Source organism: Aegilops tauschii, chromosome 5 (genome assembly GCF_002575655.3).
Source record: "Aegilops tauschii subsp. strangulata cultivar AL8/78 chromosome 5, Aet v6.0, whole genome shotgun sequence".
NCBI classification, from domain to species: domain Eukaryota; kingdom Viridiplantae; phylum Streptophyta; class Magnoliopsida; order Poales; family Poaceae; genus Aegilops; species Aegilops tauschii.
The window spans coordinates 207323092-207346524 of NC_053039.3; the positions used below are offsets into that span (position 1 = coordinate 207323092).

General features: G+C 47.4%; 2 protein-coding genes across 2 annotated transcripts; both read left to right on the forward strand.

The window, feature by feature from the left end:
• The first annotated feature begins 611 nt into the window (after window positions 1–611).
• On the forward strand, window positions 612–10699 carry LOC109756451 (uncharacterized). Its single transcript, XM_020315282.4, has 5 exons — window positions 612–680; window positions 762–982; window positions 1055–1367; window positions 1451–1552; window positions 10424–10699. The coding sequence occupies exons 1-5, from the start codon at window positions 612–614 to the stop codon at window positions 10697–10699; spliced, it is 981 nt and encodes a 326-aa protein (XP_020170871.3).
• Window positions 10700–14744: 4045 nt separating this feature from the next.
• On the forward strand, window positions 14745–23425 carry LOC123493466 (2-oxoisovalerate dehydrogenase subunit alpha 2, mitochondrial). The gene is made up of 9 exons (XM_045228785.2): window positions 14745–15407; window positions 21408–21545; window positions 21625–21807; window positions 21906–22063; window positions 22209–22308; window positions 22380–22491; window positions 22569–22708; window positions 22787–22972; window positions 23074–23425. Exons 1-9 carry the CDS (start codon window positions 15183–15185, stop codon window positions 23239–23241), a joined length of 1410 nt encoding a protein of 469 aa, XP_045084720.1. The 5' UTR covers window positions 14745–15182; the 3' UTR covers window positions 23242–23425.
• The last annotated feature ends 8 nt before the right edge of the window (window positions 23426–23433 follow it).

Consider the following 23433-nt stretch of genomic DNA (forward strand, 5'->3'; position numbering starts at 1 on the left):
GGTGGCGCGAGCAGATGATTGCTCTTATCGGTATGGCTCCTACCGAGGCTGAGGCTGATGTAGAGGAAGGAGAAGAGAAGAATAAGAGGGAAAGGAAAGCAGCCGGAGCTGCTTTCACATGGATTCAAAATAACTTTGCGACGTGCCCTCCGGATGCCACTGATGATGTGATCCATACACATGCTCGTGTCTACATGTGGTACGTTGTGTCGAGGACTTTGTTTCCTGACTCCACTGGCAAGAACGCTCCATGGATGTGGCTGAAGGCATTGAGCGTCTTCGATAGCAAATGGAGCTGGGGTTCAGCGACTCTTGCCTACTTGTACCGACAGGTAGTTGGTCTGTTTTGTGATCAACTCATTTCTTCATTAGCAATGCAAGCTTGCTGTCAAGTTAACACTGTTTTTCTTTTATATGCAGCTGGACGATGCGTGTTGCAAGATCACAGATAGTGCAGGCATTGGTGGTAATATGCTTCTACTTTCTGTATGGACCTGGGAGCGTCTGCCTGTTGGACGCCCGAAGAGCGTCAGGTTTAATCCTTGGATGAAGATGAAGATGACGAATTACGGCGCCCCACTTGGGCTTACAAGTGGGATGTGGTTTCCGAGATGACGAACGATGTCAATCTCATGTACCAGAAGTACGTTGCCGAGTTGGACACGATTACGCCTGACCAGGTAACGAGGTCATTAGTTCAGTCATTTCTCATGTTTGCCTGAAAAAAGTCACCAATTTTGCATTGTTGCCCTATTTCATAGGTGGAATGGCGGCCATATGGCGCCGATGACAGACTTGGGTACACCCCGGAGTTTACCATCAACCCGATGTGCTTGCGGGATAGGGATCTCTGGCTTATGCGGTGCCCACTGATATGCAACTGGGCTGTTGAGTTTCATTTGCCACATCGCGTGTTTCGTCAGTTTGGTCTGTTCCAGCCTCACCCGCCGGAATGGGTGGATACGGACAAAGCACTTCATAGGTAAGAGAGCGTATTGACTAAGCATCGTCAATCCTTCTTGATTTTGCTAATGTTTGGTATTGTACCATGCAGGTTGGACAGGAGAAGGCAGCGGAAGATAAAGGACTGGGACAAGCATCATGCTTCGTATGTTACCCGCTTCCAGCTTTGCGTGGAGCAAGCTCGTAGCAGTGCACGCGCCCAGCTTCGTGAGCATAACCCACTTGCTTTTGATAACTACATACGATGGCTTCTTGAAAATACTCGAGTTGAGATATGCCCGCCGGCATATAATGAGGATATTCTTGAAGAACCCGTAAACTTTGAGGATCTATCAAAGGGGAAGTACAACAGAGATGTCAGGGTAGGGCAAGGAGTCCCTGCTGTTCCGGTGATTAACTATGTGGTAAAGTGTTCCTTCTTTACTTTCCCGTTGGCCATATTACACATGTTTGAATGGCTAACGTGTTCATTCTTTCTCATCCACAGCGCACCGAGATCAAGAAAGCAGCTGATGAGAGCCAGTCTATTCTCGAGAACACACCGGTTGGAAAAGGCAATGATGATGGTTCACTACGAGCATTCCTCAAGGTACATATCGCATTCACTATGAGAGCCAGTCTATGTTGCGGAGTTTGATATCTTCCACACGTGTTCATGTTACAGTGTCAGGCCAAGAAGTTAAGGCGGTTATCGAATCTTCTCGGTTGCCGTGATCCCGAATTTGATGAACCATCTGCCTCTAGGTCTGGTACACCATCAGACCCCTCATCTCACCATCAGGGGGACGATGTGAGTTCCTGAAGGAAATATGCCCTAGAGGCAATAATAAAGTTATTATTTATTTCCTTATATCATGATAAATGTTTATTATTCATGCTAGAATTGTATTAACCGGAAACTTGATACATGTGTGAATACATAGACAAACAAAGTGTCACTAGTATGCCTCTACTTGACTAGCTCGTTGATCAAAGATGGTTATGTTTCCTAGTCATAGACATGAGTTGTCATTTGATTAACGGGATCACATCATTAGGAGAATGATGTGATTGACTTGACCCATTCCGTTAGCTTAACACTCGATCGTTTAGTATGTTGCTATTGCTTTCTTCATGACTTATACATGTTCCTATGACTATGAGATTATGCAACTCCCGTTTACCGGAGGAACACTTTGTGTGCTACCAAACGTCACAACGTAACTGGGTGATTATAAAGGTGCTCTACAGGTGTCTCCGAAAGTACTTGTTGGGTTGGCGTATTTCGAGATTAGGATTTGTCACTCCGATCGTTGGAGAGGTATCTCTGGGCCCACTCGGTAATGCACATCACTATAAAGCCTTGCAAGCATTGCAACTAATGAGCTAGTTGCGGGATGATGTATTACGAAACGAGTAAAGAGACTTGCCGGTAACGAGATTGAACTAGGTATTGAGATACCGAGGATCGAATCTCGGACAAGTAACATACCGATGACAAAGGGAACAACGTATGTTGTTATGCGGTCTGACCGATAAAGATCTTCGTAGAATATGTGGGAGCCAATATGAGCATCCAGGTTCCGCTATTGGTTATTGACCGGAGAGGTGTCTCGGTCATGTCTACATAGTTCTCGAACCCGTAGGGTCCGCACGCTTAACGTTACGATGACGGTTATATTATGAGTTTATGTGTTTTGATGTACCGAAGGAGTTCGGAGTCCCGGATGAGATCGGGGACATGACGAGGAGTCTCGAAATGGCCGAGACGTAAAGATCGATATATTGAACGACTATATTCGGACTTCGGAAAGGTTCCGAGTGATTCGGGTATTTTTCGGAGTACCGGAGAGTTACGGGAATTCGTATTGGGCCTTAATGGGCCATACGGGAAAGGAGAGAAAGGCCCCAAAGGGTGGCCGCACCCCTCCCCATGGACTAGTCCGAATTGGAGTAGGGAGGGGGGCGCCCCCTTCCTTCTTTCTCCTTCTCCCTTCCCTTCTCCTATTCCAACAAGGAAAGGAGGAGTCCTACTCCCGGTGGGAGTAGGACTCCCCCCTTGGCGCGCCCTCCTCCTTGGCCGGCGGCCTCCCCCTTGCTCCTTTATATACGGGGGCAGGGGGCACCCCATAGACACAACAATTGATCTACGATCTTTTAGCCGTGTGCGGTGCCCCCCTCCACCATATTACACCTCGATAATATCGTAGCGGTGCTTAGGCGAAGCCCTGCGTCTGTAGAACATCATCATCGTCACCACGCCATCGTGCTGACGAAACTCTCCCTCAACACTCGGCTGGATCAGAGTTCGAGGGACGTCATCGAGCTGAACGTGTGCTGAACTCGGAGGTGTCGTGCGTTCGGTACTTGATCGGTCGGATCGTGAAGACGTACGACTACATCAACCGCGTTGTGTTAACGCTTCCACTTTCGGTCTACGAGGGTACGTGGACAACACTCTCCCCTCTCGTTGCTATGCATCACCATGATCTTGCGTGTGCGTAGAATTTTTTGAAATTACTACGTTCCCCAACAGTGGCATCCGAGCCTAGTTTTATGTGTTGATGCTATGCACGAGTAGAACACAAGTGAGTTGTGGGCGATATAAGTCATACTGCTTACCAACATGTCATACTTTGGTTCGGCGGTATTGTGAGATGAAGCGGCCCGGACCGACATTACGCGTACGCTTACGCGAGACTGGTTTCACCGTTGCGAGCACTCGTTGCTTAAAGGTGACTGGCGGGTGTCTGTCTCTCTCACTTTAGTTGAACCGAGTATGGCTACGCCCGGTCCTTGCGAAGGTTAAAACAGCACCAACTTGACAAACTATCGTTGTGGTTTTGATGCGTAGGTAAGAACGGTTCTTGCTAAGCCCGTAGCAGCCGCGTAAAACTTGCAACAACAAAGTAGAGGACGTCTAACTTGTTTTTGCAGGGCATGTTGTGATGTGATATGGTCAAGACATGATGCTATATTTTATTATATGAGATGATCATGTTTTGTAACCGAGTTATCGGCAACTGGCAGGAGCCATATGGTTGTCGCTTTATTGTATGCAATGCAATCGTCATGTAATTGTTTTACTTTATCACTAAGCGGTAGCGATAGTCGTAAAAACAATAGTTGGCGAGACGACAACGATACTACGATGGAGACCAAGGTGTCGCGCCGGTGACGATGGTGATCATGACGGTGCTTCGGAGATGGAGATCACAAGCACAAGATGATGATGGCCATATCATATCACTTATATTGATTGCATGTGATGTTTATCTTTTATGCATCTTATCTTGCTTTGATTGACGGTAGCATTATAAGATGATCTCTCACTAAAATTTCAAGATAAAAGTGTTCTTCCTGAGTATGCACCGTTGCGAAAGTTCTTCGTGCTGAGACACCACGTGATGATCGGGTGTGATAGGCTCTACGTTCAAATACAACGGGTGCAAAACAGTTGCACACGCGGAATACTCAGGTTAAACTTGACGAGCCTAGCATATGCAGATATGGCCTCGGAACACGGAGACCGAAAGGTCGAGCGTGAATCATATAGTAGATATGATCAACATAGTGATGTTCACCATTGAAACTACTCCATCTCACGTGATGATCGGACATGGTTTAGTTGATATGGATCACGTGATCACTTAGAGGATTAGAGGGATGTCTATCTAAGTGGGAGTTCATAAATTAATATGATTAATTGAACTTGAATTTATCATGAACTTAGTCATGATAGTATTTTGCAAATTATGTTGTAGATCAATAGCTCGCGTTGTTGCTTCCCTGTGTTTATTTTTGATATGTTCCTAGAGAAAAATTATGTTGAAAGATGTTAGTAGCAAAGATGCGGATTGGATCCGTGATCTAAGGATTATCCTCATTGCTGCACAGAAGAATTATGTCCTTGATGCACCGCTAGGTGACAGACCTATTGCAGGAGCAGATGCAGACGTTATGAACGTTTAACAAAAGCTCGGTATGATGACTACTTGATAGTTTAGTGCGCCATGCTTAACGGCTTAGAATCGGGACTTCAAAGACGTTTTGAACGTCATGGACCATATGAGATGTTCCAGGAGTTGAAGTTAATATTTCAAGCAAATACCCGAGTTGAGAGATATGAAGTCTCCAACAAGTTCTATAGCTAAAAGATGGAGGAGAATAGCTCAAGCAGTGAGCATGTGCTCAGATTGTCTTGGTACTACAATCGCTTGAATCAAGTGGGAGTTAATCTTCCAGATAAAATAGTGATTGACAGAATTCTCTAGTCACCATCACCAAGTTAGTAGAACTTCGTGATGAACTATAGTATGTAAGGGATGACGAAAGTAATTCCGAGCTCTTCGCGATGCTGAAATCGACGAAGGTAGAAATCAAGAAAGAGCATCAAGTGTTGATGGTTAACAAGACCACTAGTTTCAAGAAAAGGGCAAAGGGATAGAAGGGGAACTTCAAAAAGAACGGCAAGCAAGTTGCTACTCAAGTGAAGAAGCCCAAGTTTGTACCTAAGCCTGAGACTAAGTGCTTCTACTGCAAAGGGACTGGTCACTGGAAGCGGAACTACCCCAACTATTTGGTGGATAAGAAGGATGGCAAAGTGAACAAAGGTATATTGGATATACATGTTATTGATGTGTACTTTACTAGTGTTTATAGCAACCCCTCAGTATTTGATACTGGTTCAGTTGCTAAGAGTAGTAACTCGAAACGGGATTTGCAGAATAAACAGAGACTAGTAAAAGGCGAGGTGACGATGTGTGTTGGAAGTAGTTCCAAGATTGATATAATCATCATCACACACTCCCTATACTTTCGGGATTAGTGTTGAAAACTAAATAAGTGTTATTTGGTGTTTGCGTTGAGCATGAATATGATTTGATCATGTTTGTTGCAACACGGTTATTCATTTAAATTAGAGAATAATTGTTATTCTGTTTACATGAATAAAACCTTCTATGGTCATACACCCAATAAAATTTTTTGTTGGATCTCGATCGTAGTGATACACATATTCATAAATAATGAAGCCAAAAGATGCAAAGTTAATAATGATAGTGCAACTTATTTGTGGCACTGCCGTTTAGGTCATATTGGTGTAAAGCGCATGAAGAAACTCCATACTGATGGGATTTTGGAATCACTTGATTATGAATCACTTGATGCTTGCGAACCGTGCCTCATGGGCAAGATGACTAAAACGCCGTTCTCCGGAACTATGGAGAGAGCAACAGATTTGTTGGAAATCATACATACAGATGTATGTGGTCCGATGAATATTGAGGCCCGTAGCAGGTATCATTATTTTCTGACCTTCACAGATGATTTGAGCATATATGGGTATATCTACTTAATGAAACAGAAGTCTGAAACATTTGAAAAGTTTATATAATTTCAGAGTGAAGTGGAAAATCATCGTAACAAGAAAATAAAGTTTCTACGATCTGATCGTGGAGAAGAGTATTTGAGTTACGAGTTTGGCCTTCAGTAAAAACAATGTGAAATAGTTTCACTACTCACGCCACCTGGAACACCACAGTGTAATGGTGTGTCCGAACATCGTAACCGTACTTTATTGGATATGGTGCAATATATGATGTCTCTTACCGATCTACCACTATCGTCTTGGGGTTATGCATTAGAGACAGCTGCATTCACATTAAATAGGGCACCATCTAAATCCGTTGAGACGACATCTTATGAACTGTGGTTTGGCAAGAAACCAAAGTTGTCGTTTCTTAAAGTTTGGGGTTGCGATGCTTATGTGAAAAGGTTTCATCCTGATAAGCTCAAACCCAAATCGGAGAAATGTGTCTTCATAGGATACCCAAAGGAGACAGTTGGGTACACCTTCTATCACAGATCCGAAGGCAAGACATTCGTTCTTAAGAATGGATCCTTTCTAGAGAAGGAGTTTCTTTCGAAAGAAGTGAGTGGGAGGAAAGTAGAACTTGATGAGGTAACTGTACCTCATCGCTTATTGGAAAGTAGTTCATCACAGAAACCGGTTCCTGTGACACCTACACCAATTAGTGAGGAAGTTAATGATGGTGATCATGAAACTTCAGATCAAGTTGTTACTGAACCTCGTAGGTCAACCAGAGTAAGATCCGCACCAGAGTGGTACGGTAATCCTGTTCTGGAGGTTATGTTACTAGACCATGACGAACCTACGAACTATGAAGAAGCGATGGTGAGCCCAGATTCCGCAAAATGGCTTGAGGCCATGAAATCTGAGATGGGATCCATGTATGAGAACAAAGTATGGACTTTGATTGACTTGCCCAATGATCGGCGAGCCATAAAAAATAAATGGATCTTCAAGAGGAAGACGGACGCTGATAGTAGTGTTACTATCTACAAAGCTAGACTTGTCGGAAAAAGGTTTTTGACAAAGTTCAAAGTGTTGAATACGATGAGATTTTCTCACTCGCAGCGATGCTTAAGTCTGTCCGAATCATGTTAGCAATTGCCGCATTTTATGAAATCTGGCAAATGGATAAACAAAACTGCATTCCTTAATGGATTTATTAAAGAAGAGTTGTATATGATGCAACCAGAAGGTTTTGTCAATCCTAAAGGTGCTAACAAAATATGCAAGCTCCAGCGATCCATCTATGGACTGGTGTAAGCATCTCGGAGTTGGAATATACGCTTTGATAAGTTGATCAAAGCATATAGTTTTATACAGACTTGCGGTGAAGCCTGTATTTACAAGAAAGTGAGTGGGGGGACTACAACATTTCTGATAAGTATATGTGAATGACATATTGTTGATCGGAAATAATGTAGAATTATTCTGCAAAGCATAAAGGAGTGTTTGAAAGGAGTTTTTCAAAGAAAGACCTCGGTGAAGCTGCTTACATATTGAGCATCAAGATCTATAGAGATAGATCAAGACGCTTGAAAAGTTTTTTCAATGAGTACATACCTTAACAAGATTTTGAAGTGGTTCAAAATGGAACAGTCAAAGAAAGTTTCTTGCCTGTGTTACATGGTGTGAAATTGAGTAAGACTCAAAGCCCGACCACGGCAGAAGATAGAAAAAGAATGAAAGTCATTCCCTATGCCTCGGCCATAGGTTCTATAAAGTATGCCATGTTGTGTACCAGATCTATTGTATACCCTACACTGATTTTGGCAAGGGAGTACAATAGTGATCTAGGAGTAGATCACTGGACAGCGGTCAAAATTATCCTTAGTGGAATAAGGATATGTTTCTCGATTATGGAAGTGACAAAAGGTTCGTCGTAAAGGGTTACGTCGATGCAAGTTTTGACACTAATCTAGATGACTCTAAGTCTCGGTCTAGATACATATTGAAAGTGGGAGCAATTAGCTAGAGTAGCTCCGTGCAGAGCATTGTAGACATAGAAATTTGCAAAATACTTACGGATCTGAATGTGACAGACCCGTTGACTAAAATTATCTCACAAGCAAAACATGATCACACCTTAGTACTCTTTGGGTGTTAATCACATAGCGATGTAAACTAGATTACTCACTCTAGTAAACCCTTTGGGTGTTGGTCACATGACGATGTGAACTATAGGTGTTAATCACATGGTGATGTGAACTATTGATGTTAAATCACATGGCGATGTGAACTAGATTATTGACTCTAGTGCAAGTGGGAGACTGAAGGAAATATGCCCTAGAGGCAATAATAAAGTTATTATTTATTTCCCTATATCATGATAAATGTTTATTATTCATGCTAGAATTGTATTAACCGGAAACTTGATACATGTGTGAATACATAGACAAACAGAGTGTCACTAGTATGCCTCTACTTGACTAGCTCGTTGATCAAAGATGGTTATGTTTCCTAGCCATAGACATGAGTTGTCATTTGATTAACGGGATCACATCATTAGGAGAATGATGTGATTGACTTGACCCATTCCGTTAGCTTAGCACTCGATCGTTTAGTATGTTGCTATTGCTTTCTTCATGACTTATACATGTTCCTATGACTATGAGATTATGCAACTCCCGTTTACCGGAGGAACACTTTGTGTGCTACCAAACGTCACAACGTAACTGGGTGATTATAAAGGTGCTCTACAGGTGTCTCCGAAGGTACTTGTTGGGTTGGCGTATTTCGAGATTAGGATTTGTCACTCCGATTGTCGGAGAGGTATCTCTGGGCCCACTCGGTAATGCACATCACTATAAAGCCTTGCAAGCATTGCAACTAATGAGCTAGTTGCGGGATGATGTATTACGGAACGAGTAAAGAGACTTGCCGGTAACGAGATTGAACTAGGTATTGAGATACCGACGATCGAATCTCGGGCAAGTAACATACCGATGACAAAGGGAACAACGTATGTTGTTATGCGGTCTGACCGATAAAGATCTTCGTAGAATATGTGGGAGCCAATATGAGCATCCAGGTTCCGCTATTGGTTATTGACCGGAGAGGTGTCTCGGTCATGTCTACATAGTTCTCGAACCCGTAGGGTCCGCACGCTTAACGTTACGATGACGGTTATATTATGAGTTTATGTGTTTGATGTACCGAAGGAGTTCGGAGTCCCGGATGAGATCCGGGACATGACGAGGAGTCTCGAAATGGCCGAGACGTAAAGATCGATACATTGGACGACTATATTCGGACTTCGGAAAGGTTCCGAGTGATTCGGGTATTTTTCGGAGTACCGGAGAGTTACGGGAATTCGTATTGGGCCTTAATGGGCCATACGGGAAAGGAGAGAAAGGCCCCAAAGGGTGGCCGCACCCCTCCCCATGGACTAGTCCGAATTGGACTAGGGAGGGGGGGCGCCCCCTTCCTTCTTTCTCCTTCTCCCTTCCCTTCTCCTATTCCAACAAGGAAAGGAGGAGTCCTACTCCCGGTGGGAGTAGGACTCCCCCCTTGGCGCGCCCTCCTCCTTGGCCGGCGGCCTCCCCCTTGCTCCTTTATATACGGGGGCAGGGGGCACCCCATAGACACAACAATTGATCTACGATCTTTTAGCCGTGTGCGGTGCCCCCTCCACCATATTACACCTCGATAATATCGTAGCGGTGCTTAGGCGAAGCCCTGCGTCGGTAGAACATCATCATCGTCACCACGCCATCGTGCTGACGAAACTCTCCCTCAACACTCGGCTGGATCGGAGTTCGAGGGACGTCATCGAGCTGAATGTGTGCTGAACTCGGAGGTGCCGTGCGTTCGGTACTTGATCGGTCGGATCGTGAAGACGTACGACTACATCAACCGCGTTGTGTTAACGCTTCCGCTTTCGGTCTACGAGGGTACGTGGACAACACTCTCCCCTCTCGTTGATATGCATCACCATGATCTTGCGTGTGCGTAGAAATTTTTTGAAATTACTACGTTCCCCAAGAGTTCCTCATATGCTTATCTGGATGATGATGGCGTGGTCACCCAAGAGGTATGACTAATCCTTTAGATGTGATTCTCACTTGATTACAACGCCGGTCTTCACCATATTGTTTGATTGTGTGATAGGTCCATGAGCTTGATGATGACATGACTTTGGCGGACGCTCAACTTCGGTCCCCATATGTGTTCAAGCCTAGGCAACCCAGACGCCGGTACACGGCCAACGACTTTGACAACAGAGGCAACCCAAAGGTGGTCGTAGGGACCTCGCGGATGGCTAGCTTGGATGATGAGGCGGAGGCGGAGGCGGAGGAGGAAGTGCAGGAAGAGGAGCCTCGTCCACCCAGGAAGAAGAAGGTTACCTGCAGGCGTGGCACCAGGAACACGCGCGGAAGGCATTAGTGCTTGTGTTTGTTAGTGCTCTTGTAGTCGTTTCATTAGGTCGATGAACTTGTGAGGTTATGTTATCTGTTGGTGAATTCTTACTAGTGTGGTATTTGTGTTTGCGAACTAGTAGTAATGTTGAATTGTCCTAAATGATGTGATGTTCAAGTTATTAGTTGTCTTTGTTCAGTATGTGCAGTCTACAGTAATTTTATTTATGTTGAAGCAAGTTATGTCAGTGATGCATGAGGCCAAAATGGCATCTGTTTCTGCAGTTTGGCAGTTAACAGCACTGCAGCGCCCAAAAGACAGGCGCTGCACTGTACTATGCAGCGCCCAACTCCTAGGCGCTGTACAGTATAGTGCAGTGCCCGTCTCATAGGCGCTGCCGACCTGGCCATGGCTATCCAAGGGCCACAGAAGGCTTTCAGCACTGACCATCCACGAAAATTACCAAGTCATAGTGCAGTGCCCAAGAGCCAGGCGCTGCACTGTACTGTGTGACGCCTATCCCTTGGGCGCTACATAGTATAGTGCAGCGCCTGTTTTCTGGGCGCTGCACGGCTGTTTACTGAAAAAACAGAGTTTACAGCACATTCATTTCACCGGAACAACATAATACTTACAATGACTGCAGCATCACAGCAATTTGAACAAACACAAATTTTATGCCGATGAGTTCATAACTTAAGACAATTCAAATGTTACTACGACATGGTTCACGACACATTCATTACAAATGACAAATGGCAGCTTGCCCTAGAAGATAGTTCACCAACATCTCACATGCCCTCACAAGTTCACGACACATTTATTAGAAGATAGTTGACGACGAGTGCACCGAAGCGAAGTCCCTACTAAGTAGAGCGAGGCCATTTCCCCTTCTTGTCACGGGCCGAGTCCTCCTCTTGCGCCTCGCGAGCCTTTGCAAGCTTTCTTGCCCTCTCCTCCTCACGAGCAAGTTTCGCTTGGCGTGCCCTCTCCTCCTCTCGTTTTTTCCGCTCCATCCTCTCCTTCTGACGACGCTCTTCCTCCAAGCCTCTTCGAAACGATTCTTTGAACCGCCGTTGCCGCCTAAGACAATCTTGGTATTGGTCCTTTTTGACATCTTCTGGCACTTCAAGATCTATCCACGTGAAGTACTTGCATAGAGGAGGCGGTGACTGCATACAAAATTTTTGTTAGTGTTGACACACATTTGATAGTAACATTTTACTTCTCGAGCTTACCGGTGGTTGGTCATAGGCGTTAGTTGGAAGTGCACGATCATAAGCATAGTTCGGGCATACAAAATATCTCCGCCCTTCCGTCCATGATTTCTTTCGGTCGGTGGACACCTTCACCTTGCAAACATCTCCACACCAACATGGCGGGATGTCGACATCTTTCTCCTTCACCTTGTCCAAAGATGCGTCCTCCCACTTGTTCGGCATGTCTTCTTGGTTAGCACACGGTGGCCTCGTCATGGAACCGGATGAAGCCATGCCTACAAAACCGAGAATTCTTGGTTAACCCTAACCCCCACTTAACAATAACCACAATCCTAACCATAGCATAACCCTAACACCAACATCAAACACACATAACCCTAACCCTAGCATACTATGAAAGCCTAACCATACCAAATTAGCAAAGAAGCATAACATCATTCAACACAAATTTGCAAATCCAAGCCAAAACTAGGGTTTCCCCAAAGTAGCAAGATTTGAGCAAATGTGACAATTCCTATGGATGAAAACGAGGGGATCGGAGGAGATTACCTTAAGGGAGGGGTTGGCTTCGAAATCCACGGTCAAATCCACCCTCACCACGGCCTAGGCCTTCACCACGGCCAAGATGGCTTTCACAAGGTCAATGACACTCTTGATGCTCATTATTGGAAGTGTGGATATTTGGTTGGATAACCTGTAAACAATGAACTCGGACGTGAGTTGGCTGTGTTGTTGGTACACAAGCTCGCCATCCGCATTCTTGTGCCGGCACATGTGAGTTGGTAGACAACTCACTATGCGCCAAGTGGGACCTCCTTTCCATGGCCTCGCACGCACAATCCATGGACATCTTGGCACTTCACATTTGACCATGTAACGTACATTGACGTCCGAGTTGGCCACTTTATGTGGACGATAATGTGTAACCGAATAGTTGTCAAGCCACATCTTCAATTCCAAGAAGGATTCAAACTCACAACCGGGATATATCCCGTTCTTGCCGTCTTCCAAATCACGGTGAGAACTTGGCCTAGCTCCAAGAGATATGCATTTGCCACCATCCACAACGGCTTCATCCGCGAGACTAAGATCCTTGAACAATGGTGTCTTGTGATCCTTCCTGAATACCTTCTTGAATGCTTGGGCCTCCTTCGGCGTGAACCCCTCCTCATCAACTTCTTCATCGGGACCATCGTCATCCGAGTCCGATGCATATGCACGGGAAAAAGGGATGGATTGGTCCATTGTCTCTTGCACATGATATTGGTCGAGATCACTCACATTGTTGTCATGGAGATCAACTTCGTTGTCATCCTCCTCGTACTCATCATTCTCCTCTTCAAAAGCTTCATTTTGGTTGTTTGGAGTCCGGCTCAATGTTGGCCACTCTTGTTGCATGAAATGAGGTTCACTCATTTGATCTTGGTTAATGGGTGGGGGAGTGCTAGCAACCAACGGGGAGGGGTTCCGGTTCAAGTCCAAATTCAAAGTAGACTCAACCTTCTTGGAGGCAAATAACTCAAGAGCCTTGTCTAGAGATTCGGCAACCGTCTCCTTGTATGCAACCCAACGTTGCTCGGAGTTCACACGCATTGTCTTCCAACGGATGTGCATTCCAAAACCAACATTATGCCTTCCCTCGAACTCAACAACGTCACTTGGGTCCATCCAATTCAAATCCTTCCTCACTTGGTCCAAGAGCTCCGCATAGCTAGGACTACTCTCAAACACCATGTCAAGCTCATCCGGGTCCGACTCAACATTGCCTTTCAAAAAGGCCTCTTTATCCACATGATGAACATAAACACATGTTCTCCCCATCCCTACAATAGTCAAAAACACACATATATCAAGCAAGTACTTAACAAAAATATTTGCACAAAATACATATGCCATAACATATATATGAATTAATAACCATAACCCCCACTTAACAATAACCACAATCCTAACCATAGGATAACCCTAACACCAACATCAAACACACATAACCCTAACCCTAGCATACTATGAAAGCCTAGCCATACCAAATTAGCAAAGAAACATAACATCATTCAACACAAATTTGCAAATCCAAGCCAAAACTAGGGTTTCCCCAAAGTAGCAAGATTTGAGCAAATGTGACAATTCCTATGGATGAAAACGAGGAGATCGGAGGATATTACCTTAAGGGAGGGGTTGGCTTCAAAATCCACGGTCAAATACTCCGGATTTGCAAGATTTGAGAAGGATTTGAGAGGGGGGAGAGGGGAAGAGAGGAGGGGCGCAAGTCTAAGGGTTTGGGTGGGATGGGGGTGTGTGGGGTGGGGGTGGGAGGGGAGAGAGGGTGGGGCCAGCCTAACTGGAACACAGACTGTGCAGCGCCTAAGAGACGGGCGCTGCACATTACAAGTGTGGCGCCTAAGCCTTAGGCGCTGCAGTGCTGTCTGTGGGGCCGCAACTGGACCAGGGCTGCCACGCTGGCAGGAGGTGCGACGCCTAAGGCAGAGGCACTGCATAATAGCGTGCGGCGCTTAGCTGTCGGGCGCCACACGAAAGGGTCAACAGAGTGAAATTTTTTCGAAAGCAGGTCAGTTTGTGATTTGATTTCGCCCTCAAGTCAAATATGTGATTTCTGCCAGACTGAGCCTCTAGGTACAAGGTTCGATTCCCAGTGTCCTCTTTTTTTACGAGAAAAATCAATAGTGGAAAAAAAGGAACATAATCGGACGTACAACGGTCTATTCCCTAAAAAGAAAAAGAAAAACACCGTCACACCATTCTCATGACAGATAGCTTTTGGGTGTCGTTTTCCGAAATTTCCCGGTCCATTGTTCGTCTGCATCCTGGTACTACGGTCTATGGAGCACAATGGGCTGAGCTGAGCATGCCCTGTCACCGGCCTCAGCTCCCATCCTTCAGCACCCACCCACCCCGGCACCGGGCCACAGCTTCCACGTGCAACCTCCTGCCCCACGCGCCATCCTTCAACCCCTGCAGCTGCAATCAATCAGTCGTCACTCTCCGGACACTAGTGAGCCGTGCCCGTCTTCTCCTACCTCCAAACTCCTCGCGCTCCTCGCTGCACACACCCTTATCTTTCCAACTCACACTTTCTCCCTCTTTGCTTCGCTCGCTGCTTCTTCTCTTGTTCCCTTTTCTCGTCTCTATCCAACTCCCACTCTGCCACCTATAAATTCCAGCCACCACCATTGAATTGAGTCGATTGCGCAGAATTCTTGCAGCTGATTGCGCCGGAAACTTGCATCGTACTAGATAGTGCGTGTACCTAGATAGTCACGTACATATACATGGCCGCGTGGCTGGCGCGTCGGGCTGCCAGAAGGCTCGCTGGCGAGCTGTGCAGCCATGGACCAGGGCCGTGGCCCTTGAGCTTGTCGACGGTGCCGGTTCTCGGGGTGCCATCAGGGGACCAAAGCAGGGGGTTCTGCTCCGTCCGGCGCTTCGCAGGAGATAGCACCGCCGCCGCTGCCGTCGAGGAGCCGGAGAATGGACTTGCCGCAGGCGATCTGCAGGTATCTGTTCTGTGCACTCGTATGTTGTGGTACATACAGTAGGACGGCCGCTTCTAGACATGTGTGCTCTATAGAATTGTCAGGATAAATTAGTAGTACGTAGTACCACGAATATTTAGGATGCTCTGGTTATGAAAATTACATTATATTTCCCGCAAAAAAAAGAAAATTTACATTATATATATGCAACAGGGAAGGTAAACCCCTTCCTCAGAAAACAAACATTCAGGATGCTGCGCCTACGATCATGTGATCTTTCTCCTTGATTAAAGAAAATTTAGTGTGGATATCATCGTGATTCTCACTTGGAAAGAGCATCCTGTATACACGTGATTACTATATATGCTTCTAATATTCCTAAGAAACAAGACAACTTTAACACATGACAATTGTGGATAGAATTGACAACAAGTAGTAAAGTAAGCAGATAAGGAAGGACGTGTCATTGAGTCAATAGGCTGGTGGGACTTCACTTCAGGTTTAGTAAGCTCACACGGCTTCTTTTCTCTTGCGTGTTTTATTTATTTATAGTTCCTGTGATGTCACTCCGTGTCAACTGATTTTTCGACAAAGGGTGAATTTTATTGGCTCAAAAGAAGCATCAAGAGGATACAATATAATGAGCATACACCCGGCCTCTGCATAACTGGATGCACACAGCCAACCCAACACAAACGCTAAAACACACCAACGACTAGCAAAGTCATAAGACCAAAAGCTATGAATAGGTGTGAAAAGGAAAAAAGAAATAAAAAAGCCCCAAAGCGATCAGATCAGCGAACGACAAACTAGAACTGCGACCATATCCGCACCAACCATTGACACCACATTGATGACGAGGATTTTCAACAACAACGCCTTCAAGAAGGAAGCGACACTCAAGCGCCGCCGTCGCTGGATCCAACCAAAAAGGCTAGAATCAAAGTTTTCACCCTGAAGAAACAGTCCGAACGTATCCGAGCAATGCCTCCAACAAGGTCATGATGTAAAAAAAAACATCGCCATTGCCAGGGATGACCACTCGGGTCTGACCTAGGCTTTCGCCCCGGAGCTCGAGACCGGGTGCTCGTAGCACCACCATCAAAGTCACACATGTGTTGTCGCCGCCGCTTTTCCACAATCCAAGCAGCTGCAATTTAACCACCGCCACTCCAACAACATTCCTTTGCGTCAAGTCATTGTCCATAATTTGTACCTCACCACCGAAATTCATTCACCGGATCAAGAGATAAAAACTCCCGAATTCACTTTGATGACCCCCGATGTCGTGGATCCATAGAAAATCGTTGCAGAACGATCTACAGTCACCACCATCTGGCCAATCAAATCTAGACCACCACCACCAACAGAGGATCACAACGGCGGCCTGCATCGCACATGCCATAAGGCCAGCTCATCGCCGCAGCCTTGCAGTGGCCGGAGCAGTGACAACAAACACTACGGGGCGCCCAAGGGATCCTCCCCGCGCCACACCCGGACAAGATCTTTGGGGGATGGAGGAGCGCGCCATAGCCGAAGGGTCACGCAAAGGGGGAGGGCCAGGACGGTCGCAGCCAGCCCCGCGACGACCACCGCCGGCAGGAAGGACGCCGGAGCAGCAGACCGAATCTTCACGGGGAGGGCGGAAGTGTGCAACCGGAGGTGACCCAGACCCAAGCCAACAGCCGCCAGGCGCTGGGGCGCCCGGATCTGGCGCGCCGCCCGCGAGATCCGCAGGAAGCGGCTGGAGATGGCGGACGGCGACGGAGCCCGGGACGAGGGGAGGAGCGGGAGAGGAGGAGGCTGAGGAGGCACGCCCCGCCGCCGCCGTCCTTGAGGGCCGAGAAGGCTTCGCTGCTGGTCCCCTCTGGCGACGGTGAGGAGAATGGATCGGAAGGGACAACTGCCGGTCGCGAGATTACGGCACCGCCCGAGTCGTCCTCTGTGACGCCCCCGATTTGACCGTACACTAATCATGCACGCAAATGTGTACGATCAAGATCAGGGACTCACGGGAAGATATCACAACACAACTCTAAAACATAAATAAGTCATACAAGCATTATAATACAAGCCAGGGGCCTCGAGGGCTCGAATACAAGTGCTCGATCATAGACGAGTTAGCGGAAGCAACAATATCTGAACACAGACATAAGTTAAACAAGTTTGCCTTAAGAAGGCTAGCACAAACAGGGATACAGATCGAACGAGGCGCAGGCCTCCTGCCTGGGATCCGCCTAACTACTCCTGGTCGTCGTCTGCGGCCTGCACGTAGTAGTAGGCACCTCCAGTGTCGTAGGTGTCGTCGTCGATGGTGGCGTCTGGCTCCTGGACTCCAACATCTGGTTGCGACATCCAGATAGGAAGGAAAGGGGGGAAAGAGGGAGAGAAGCAACCGTGAGTACTCATCCAAAGTACTCGCAAGCAAGGAGCTACACTACATATGCAGGGTTATATGTGTAAAGGGGCATATCAGTGGACTGAACTGCAGAATGCCAGAATAAAAGGGGGATAGCTAGTCCTGTCGAAGACTACGCTTCTGGCCATCTCCATCTTGCAGCATGTAGAAGAGAGTAGATTGAAGTCCTCCAAGTAGCATCGCATAGCATAATCCTACCCGGCGATCCCCTCCTCGTCGCCCTGTTAGAGAGCGATCACCGGGTTGTATCTGGCACTTGGAAGGGTGTATTTTATTCAGTATCCAGTTCTAGTTGTCATAAGGTCAAGGTACAACTCCGGGTCGTCCTTTTACCGAGGGACACGGCTATTCGAATAGATAAACTTCCCTGCAGGGATGCACCACATAACCCAACACGCTCGATCCCATTTGGCCGGACACACTTTTCTGGGTCATGCCCGGCCTCGTAAGATCAACACGTCGCAGCCCCACCTAGGCTCAACAGAGAGGTCAGCACGCCGGTCTAAACCTATGCGCGCAGGGGTCTGGGCCCATCGCCCTATGCACACCTGCACGTTGCGTACGCGGCCGGAAGCAGACCTAGCCCCCTTAATACAAGCGCGAGCTTACGGTCCAATGCGGCGCGCGCCACTCAGTCGCTGACGTCAAAAGAGCTTCGGCTGATACCACGACGTCGGGATACCCATAACTACTCCCACGTAGATGGTTAGTGCGTATAGACCAAATGGCCAGACTCAGATCAAATACCCAGAACTCGTTAAGCGTGTTGTTTATCTGCGAACGCCGACCAGGGCCAGGCCCACCTCTCACCTAGGCGGTCTCAACCTGCCCTGTCGCTCCGCCATAAAGTAACAGTCGGGGGCTGTCAGGAACCCAGGCCCACCTCTACCGGGGTGGAGCCACCTGTCCTTTCAGCCCCCTCATCAGAATCACTTGCGGGTACTCAACGAGCCGACCCGACTTTAGTCACCACATGTGTCATGTATATAATGTATATAGTATATACCCGTGATCACCTCCTGAAGTGATCACGGCCCAGTAGTATAGCATGGCAGACGGACAAGAGTGTAGGGCCACTGATGAAACACTAGCATCCTATACTAAGCAGTAGGATAGCAGGTAAGGGTAACAATTGTAGAAACAATGACAGGCTATGCATCAGGATAGGATTATCGGAAAGCAGTAACATGCTACACTACTCTAATGCAAGCAGTATAGAGAAGAGTAGGCGATATCTGGTGATCAAGGGGGGGCTTGCCTGGTTGCTCTGGCAAGTAGGAGGGGTCGTCGACTCCGTAGTCGAACTGGGCAGCAGCAGTGTCGGTCTCGTAGTCTACCGGAGAGAAGAGGGGGAAGAAACAGTAAATACAATGCAAACATAAGCATGACGATGCGTGACATGACAATGAGCGGTGCTAGGGGTGTCCTAACGCGACAGCAGGTGGTATCGGTGAAGGGGGGGAACATCCGGGAGGTATTCCCGATGTTACGCGTTTTTGGACAGACGGACCGGAGGGGGAAAGTTGCTAGTTCGATAGGTTAGGGAGGTGTGGTGGACGAACGGACTGCGTATCCGGATTCGTCTCGTCGTTCTGAGCAACTTTCATATAGAAAACATTTTCATCCGAGTTACGGTTTAAAAGATATGAATTTTCAAAGTTTATTTGAATTTCTGGAATTATTTATATTAAGAAAAATGAATTATGACGTCAGCATGAGGCAATGCTGACGTCAGCAAGTCAACAGGTCGGCTGACCAGTCAAACCAGACAGGTGGGTCCAGTGGGACCCACATGTCAGTCTCTGTTATTCTAATATCTATTTAAACTAATCTAACAGTATAATTAGAGGGGTGGGCCCCACATGTCAGTGAGTGATTAGTTAAAATAATTATTTTTATTTATAAAACATTTTTTTTTCTTTTATTTTTGTGGCGGGGCCCGCATGTCAGTGACTGGGCCTGCCCAGTCAGCAGTTGACTGGGTCAACCCAGTCAACTGGGGCCCGTGGGGGCCACTGGCAGGGGCACTGGGGTGGCCCCAGGCCTGCCACGTCGGCGGCCGGCGCCGGAGCAACGCCGGCGACCAAAACGCACGGCGGCGCGCGCGGGAGGGGCGCGGGTTTCACCCACAGTGGGTTTGCGGGGGCGGGGCTGGGCGCGTTCGACGCGGCTCGACGTCGCGCGTCCAACGGCGGTGGTCGGAGGGGCTGAAACGGCCGGGGACGACCGCTACGAGCTCGCCGGCGGCGAGGTGCTACGGGTGCCCGACGGAAGCTGCGTTAGAGCGCGCGAACGGCCGAACTAACTACCTAGGCGGGCGCGGCACGGTGCGGTCGGGCTAGCGGGCCTACGGCCGTGACCATTTGGTCACCGGAGACACGCCGGCGGCGAGCTCCGCGGCGTGGCGTTCGGGCGCGCGTGGGGGAGCATCTACGGAGCGCGAGCGAGCTAACGGAGAGGGGGAGGAGAAGGAGAGGCTCACTGCGAGGCTGTAGGGAGTGGCAGTGAGCTCGGGGAGGGCGCGGGGTAGCCGGAATCGGCGACGAACGACGGCGGCCGAAGGTTGAAGACGAGCTCGGGGAGGCCGGTGCAGAGGCGCTCGACTCGTTCCCGAGGGCGTAGTCGACGTAGTCGACGGCGGGAAGTCGTTCGGGCACGTCGTCGGGGCGATCGGGGCACGGTGGCCGCGAGTTCGACGGTGAACGGCGGCGAGCACGCGCGGGCAGAGGAGATCGAAGGGGAGAGAGAGGTGGATCTGGCGGGGGAAGAGGCGCAGAGGCCGAGGGAGTGAGCGGGGTGAGTGGGAGAGAGGCCCGAGGGGGCGGGGGCCGCTGGCGCCCTTATCCTCTCCGGCGTCGGTGCCGGCGAGGTGGTCGGGCGGGAGCGCGCGCCCCTGTTCCGACCCGGTCGGGGGAACAGGGAAGGGGACGCGGGGGGGGGGGGGGGGAGAGTGGGCTGGGGCGACTGGGCCGGGGGGTTCGGGGGTGGCGGCCCAGTTTGGGCCGGGGTGCAGTGGGGGAACGAGCCTTCTTCTTTTTTTCTTTTTCTGTTCTGTTTTGTTTTCTGTTTTCCTTTTATTTGTTTATTTCCTTTTCTGTTATATTTCATTTAAAGTATTTAGGCATTTTATAAAAAAGGAGTTTTCTCCATCATAATTGCCAGTGTATTATTTAGCACCCACAGAACATTTTTGTTTGAGTTTTTAAAAACTTTTATTTTTCACTTTAATTATATTTGAAGTTTGAACTAGGAGTTAGAAAAGGAAGGTGATTCAAATGTGATCAAGTCCTGTTTAGCAACATGATTAGCTTAATCACAGGGAGTTACTGTAGCATGATTCCCAGGGTGTTACATCCTCCGTGTCAACTGATGACACAAATTATTACGAGTCTCTGCTGGTAAAGTAAAACAATGTTGATATTGCCATGGTCAATCGTTGTCAACGAATAAAATAGTCCATTGCCTTGCCTCCAAGGTCAGTTAGACTAACCCGGTTGTGCTTCCAAATTTATTTTGAGGAGATTTTATACATTCATTCTTCTGGGGCCACCAATGGTTTTCCCCGTGCACAACTAACTTAATTTTGATTGTTACCGACGCAGTTTGTAGATTTCCCTGGAGGAAAGCTTTCCTTTGTTGGTGAAATGAATTTCCTGCCGGAGTCGCAAAGGGAAAGGATCAATTGTTACCGTGTTCTTGACGACGATGGTGGGACTATATACAGCAGTAGATTCCAAGAGGTGTAGTACCGCCATTGCCATTGCCATTGCTCCACGAGTGAATAATTTTGTTCTGAAGCATGTCTCTCATTCTTGTCAGGTCAGTAAGGAGTTGGCTCTGAAAATGTACAGTAACATGGTCACCCTCCAGATTATGGACACAATCTTCTACGAAGCTCAGAGGCAGGGAAGAATTTCCTTCTATCTGACTTCCAATGGTGAAGAAGCAATCAACATAGCCTCTGCTGCTGCGCTTAGTGCTCAAGACATTGTACTACCTCAGGTGCATATCATCTGCTCCAAAAAAGAATGTTAGTGCTGAATAGTATTGATTTTACTTATTTTTCTTTTCTTGGCCGGAAATTTTGGAGCCAAATGAAGTACAGGGAGCCCGGTGTTCTTCTATGGCGTGGCTTCACACTGCAAGAATTTGCAAACCAGTTGTTTGGGAACAAGCTGGATTACGGTAAAGGCAGGCAGATGCCAATACATTACGGATCAAACCGTCTGAATTATTTCACAGTCTCATCGCCTATCGCGTAAGTATGAAATACTTCCTTTTCCTTCCTTTTCGGAGAAGAAAAAAAATGAAATACTTCCTCCTTCCTTTCTGAAAAAAGAAAAGAAAAAAGAAAAATGTTGTGCAAGTGAAGCAGAGATTTATCCTTGTTGGCAATTGATCAGCACTCAGCTCCCTCAAGCTGTTGGCGCTGCCTATTCTCTCAAGATGGACAAGAAGAAGGCATGTGCCATCACGTATTTCGGCGATGGTGGCACGAGCGAGGTAGATGAACAATCATTGGTTGCTTACTTACAACTTGTAACCAGATCTCTCTAACAGCTGAAAAACGTCAGGGAGACTTCCATGCCGCGCTCAACTTCGCTGCTGTCACGGAAGCGCCAGTGATCTTCTTCTGCCGCAACAATGGCTGGGCAATCAGCACCCCAACCGCCGAACAGTTCAGAAGTATGAATTGTGCCTCTGCTCAATCATACAAGGGGATATTGGCACGGGCACTGTATAAAACCCAACTACTCTTGCAGGTGATGGAGTTGTTACCCGCGGTCAGGCCTACGGAATACGCAGTATCAGGGTAGACGGCAACGATACTCTTGCTGTGTACAGTGCAGTCCACACCGCCCGGGAAATGGCTATAACTGAAGGAAGGCCTATTTTAATTGAGGTGCACAATAGTATAGTTTAACAAAATTTCAGAATATACCATTTGCTGAGAGTACTTTACTGAGTAGAAAGCTTTCAGGCGATGACCTACCGAGTCGGCCATCACTCGACATCCGACGATTCAACCAAGTACAGGCCGGCTGATGAGATGGAGCATTGGCGAACAGCGAGGGATCCCGTCTCCAGGTACAGAAAATGGGTTCAGGGGAATGGATGGTGGTGCGACACTCAAGAGTCTGAACTCAGGAACAATGTGCGGCAAGAGGTAATGTAATATTGGTGTTGCAGAAAGGTGGATCTGGATCTCTGTAATGCATTTAGTTTTCATACATGACCAACTGAAACTGTTAGCTCATTTCTGTGCAGCTCCTGCAAGCCATTCAGGTGGCCGAGAGGATGCCAAAACACGGGCTTGCGGAGCTCTTCACTGATGTTTATGATCAAATGCCTTCCAACCTTCGTGAGCAAGAGCGGTCGCTGCTGGATACCATCAAAAAGCATTCTGCAGAGTATCCAGCTGATGTGCCTGTTTAGTCCTATTAGCCTTAGCTCTGCAATGTTGAGTCTGCAAGTACCCATGAATGATGATTTAGTTGGTACCATAAGAGTTAATATTGATTATAGCTTGAATTGTATGTAATTTAACAAGGGGGGATAAACTGCACATCAAAAATCTCTGAAAGAAATAATACAAGAGATTGGCTGTTGCTCACACAAAGAATAGTT